The 4007-nt window shown below is 39.0% G+C and overlaps 1 protein-coding gene across 1 annotated transcript in view; it reads left to right on the forward strand.

Moving 5' to 3' along the window:
• The window catches only part of Sur (Sulfonylurea receptor), a 139172-nt gene extending 136873 nt beyond the window's left edge, over positions 1-2299 (forward strand). Inside the window, exon 31 of the mRNA XM_076183448.1 lies at positions 1290-2299. Within this exon, the coding sequence (XP_076039563.1) occupies positions 1290-1454 (165 nt within the window). The 3' untranslated portion in view covers positions 1455-2299. The remainder of the gene's footprint in view (positions 1-1289) is intronic.
• The last annotated feature ends 1708 nt before the right edge of the window (positions 2300-4007 follow it).

The following is a 4007-nucleotide window of genomic DNA, read 5'->3' on the forward strand; positions in this document are numbered from 1 at the left end:
CTGTATGTATATGTATTTTTTATGTCCTTTATTTTTTCCACAATTTTTGATGCGGTAGGTTCTTCCTGATATTTTTTTTTCTGTCCATTTTTCTTCTGTATGTATATGCATTTTTTATGTCCTTTATTTTTCCCACAATTTTTGATGCCGATTTTTTTTATTTATCTATTTTTAGATCCATTATGGAAATAGCAGTAGATAATCATAAATTCATATCTTTATCACTTTGATGACACTGATATAATTAGAGACGAAAATTGTCTCAGATTTAGTTTATTTTAATTCAAGTCTGTGATTCTCGGCTTCTCCGTTATATAAGTCATCCCTCCCTCGTAGCCATTTTCTATGTTTTTCCGATACAGAAAATGAACACTCTGAAGGCGCAGAATAAATTAGAATAAAGTATATATTTCTTTGTTAAGGTATTGCACTAAATTTGGAAAAAACATATAAATGAATACATAAATAAATCAACATTTCACTTCCATATATTAATTGTGGTCAGCCACGTGTAGCATATTACGTAAGCAATTCTAAATTTGCTGCTGTCCTGTATGAATAGAGACTCATCTTCCAAAACAAGAATGTTTATTAATTTATTGTTATTTTTTGTTCCCGAGCCCAAGGATAGGAGCGCTTGTTAGGTTTGATAAAATACAGGGGAGATGATATTGTATCTGAGTTTTTATGTCAAAAAAGAGAGTAGAGAGAGGAGGGGAGAGATAAAAAGAGGGTGAGAGATAGAAAGAGGGAAGGAGAGAAAGAGGGGGAGAGATATAGAGAGAGAAAGAGGGAAAAAGAAATAGAGAGAGAGAAAGGGAGGAAGAGGAGGGAGAGAGAAAGAGGGGGAGAGATATAGAGAGAGAAAGAGGGAAAAAGAAATAGAGAGAGAGAAAGGGAGGAAGAGGAGGGAGAGAGAAAGAGAGAGAAATAGAGAGAGGGGAGGAGAGATAGAGAAAGAGGGATGGAGATGGAGATAGAGGGAGAGAAAGAAACAGAGAGAGTGGATTGAGAGATAGAGAAAAGGGGAGGGAGATGGAGAGACAGAGTGAGAGGGAGAGAGAGACAGAGAGTTAAAGCGAGAGAGAGAGAGAGAGAGAGTTGCTCTGTTTTCGTAATTGTAGTTTAGTTAACACAAACAGCCTCGTTAGGACCAGTAGGCCTGATGTTGAATGTTCTTTGTTCTTCCTTTGTGTTCCTTTGTGTTCCTTTGATTTGGCTGTCCCTAACGAGATCTCCTCCTCTTCCTCCTCCTCCTCATCCTCCTCCTCCTCATCCTGCCGCTTCAGCATGGCGTGGAGAGTCTGCTCGAGTATCCGCGAGTTCTGGTCCTGCACGAGGGTCGGCTGGTCGAAGACGGCAACCCGCGACAACTCGCCACTTCGCCTGCCTCCGTCTTCAGCCGTCTCTTGAAGGCCAACACCGACACCAGCTGCGCGCCCACGACCACCTGACCTGAAGTGACCTCGAACGCGTGAGTGATCCCATCTGGTGTTATTCAGCCTCGCGGGGGACAAGGATACCGCCACCTGACCTGACCTCAAGTGCGTGAGTGATCCCGTCTGAGGTCATTTAGCCTCGCGGGGGACAAGGATACCGCCACCTGACCTGACCTCAAATGCGTGAGTGATCCCGTCTGAGGTCATTTAGCCTTGCGGGGGACAAGGATACCGCCGCACATTTCCCCCATTTTCGTCTGTGTAGAGTCGGGTCAAAAGTGGCATATTGATCCGGCTACCCCCCTATAAGGAGGATAAGGTAACTGTTCCTTCCCTCGAGTTTCTCTAACCGCAGCCCCATAGTGGCCGGCAGTGGTCCCGCTGTAGATCTCTCGGTGCAAAAACACTCAACACTTGCCTGTGCTGTATTAGAGAGCAGTCGCCGGTCACCTGCTCTCCTTATGAGAGAGAGAGAGAGAGAGAGAGAGAGAGGGAAAGGCTCTCCTCATTAAACCCCATAAACTTGGCGTAACACAGAATTGCCTAACCCATTTCATGTGACACGTTTGACAGTGATTTTCACAAATGATGTGGTCCTTCCCAGGATTTGTGTATATAGGAAGCATTTGCTAAAGAATAGAAAAAATACGAGTACATCATGTGACTATCAATCAGTGAGACAGATTTTTTCTAAATGAAAAGGGGTTATGGTGAATTTAGTGCATTCGATTCTGTACGTTTTAAGCATCAAATGCTGCTACGTTTTTGTGTTTACAAAAATACATGTAGCAACGACTGTTGTTGCTATCATTACTATTATTATAATTATCATTATATTATTATCATTATTATTATTATTATTATTATTATTATTATTATTATTATTATTATTATTATTATTATTATTATTATTATTATTATTATTATTATTATTATTATTATTATTATTATTATTATTATTATTATTATTACTATCATTATTATTATTATCATCATTATTATTATTATTATTTTATTATTATTATTATCATCATCATTACCATTATCATAAAAAATAATGATAATTTGAAATCTGCAAACGAACGCACGCCAGACTAAGCCGGCGCTTCGAATTTGTTTTATGTCGTCGATGTTTGAAAAGACAATAACGAGAACATTTTGCATTTTACCTAGTATAAGTTTTTATCAAAAGTTTGTCCTCAGGACAGACTTATAAAACTATGTAATAGTTATCATGTAATTTACTGTACATATCTTGTCGATAATGGTTACATAATGTGGATCACAGAGTTTGTGGTCGTATGAATTTCTTCTCGTTGAGTGATTTACTCGCAGTATGTATTTACATTTAATAATACATAAACACAGGTATATTCCTTATGATTTTTAATTGAATATCAAATTCCATATTAACCCAGCCATTGCAAAGTTTCAAGTTATAAATTATTTTCTACAATCATGTTAATTCTAGTCAGGGATAAAAACAGACTGAATGATCATTTTTTTCTTCAATCGTCAGGTTTCATAATGTAATGAAAGCAACTGGGGGAGTGTAGTTACCATGTATCACTAACTGAACATGCACGCGCGTGCGAGTGTGTGTATGTAAATACGTGTGTGTGAACATACGTGTATGTCTGAGCGAGGTTGTGACTCTAAGGTTATGCAGAGATTTTATTTACAAGTGTTGTAAAGACAATAAAATGTATAATAAACGATTTGGATTTATCATTATTATTTCCTCGATTCTCCTCGACTTCTCGATTTCCGCGCGAGGGAAGGTCGCCATGGCAACGAAGCTGTGGAAGTGAACCGACTTCGGGTCTGAAGCCTCGCGGTGCTGTGTCTCGCTGCGTTGCTTCTGGCCCCGAGCTGTGTGGCGGGGGACAGGGGATGTCCCTTCATCCATAAGGAGCTAAGATAAAAGGTCCATTTACACGATCGAACGGTTTGTCAAACAAGTGTTTGAAGTGATGTTTGACGGTGTGAATGAGGTATATGGTTGTCAAAACATGTTTGACAAATGTGTTTGGCAACCAAATACACCGTTCACACGGTCAAAGATCACTTCAAACACTTGTTTGACAAACCGTTTAATCGTGTAAATGGCCCTTAAAAGATGAAACAAATAGATGTTGGATGGGCGCATGCTTTAGCTGGGCATTTCCCATACAAGGGGAAGAAAGGTCTTTTACATAAGAATAAAGGAGGTTGCAAGAGACCCTAAGGCCTACACTTGGCACTTCCATATCCCTTACCGCCTACTATCCCCATCCATAAAATTATCTTCTTTTAAACCAACCAATGGATTCAGCGCTCACTAACTACCTGGTTACTAAGTCTATTCCATTCGTTAATTACTCTATTGGTAAACCAGTTCTTGCTTATTCCCTTCTTAAATCTAAATTTGTCCAATTTAATTCCATTTAAGTGCATGTATCACGCACAAACACACACACACACACACACACACACACACACACACACGAGCTGGGGAAAATTCTACAATGAAGAAACACAAATGGAAGAAAAATGGATAATTCTGATGAAAATATATAAAGAAGGAGT

The sequence above is a fragment of the Oratosquilla oratoria genome, chromosome 4 (assembly GCF_046742065.1).
Source record: "Oratosquilla oratoria isolate Oo_2021 chromosome 4, ASM4674206v1, whole genome shotgun sequence".
NCBI classification, from domain to species: Eukaryota; Metazoa; Arthropoda; class Malacostraca; order Stomatopoda; family Squillidae; genus Oratosquilla; species Oratosquilla oratoria.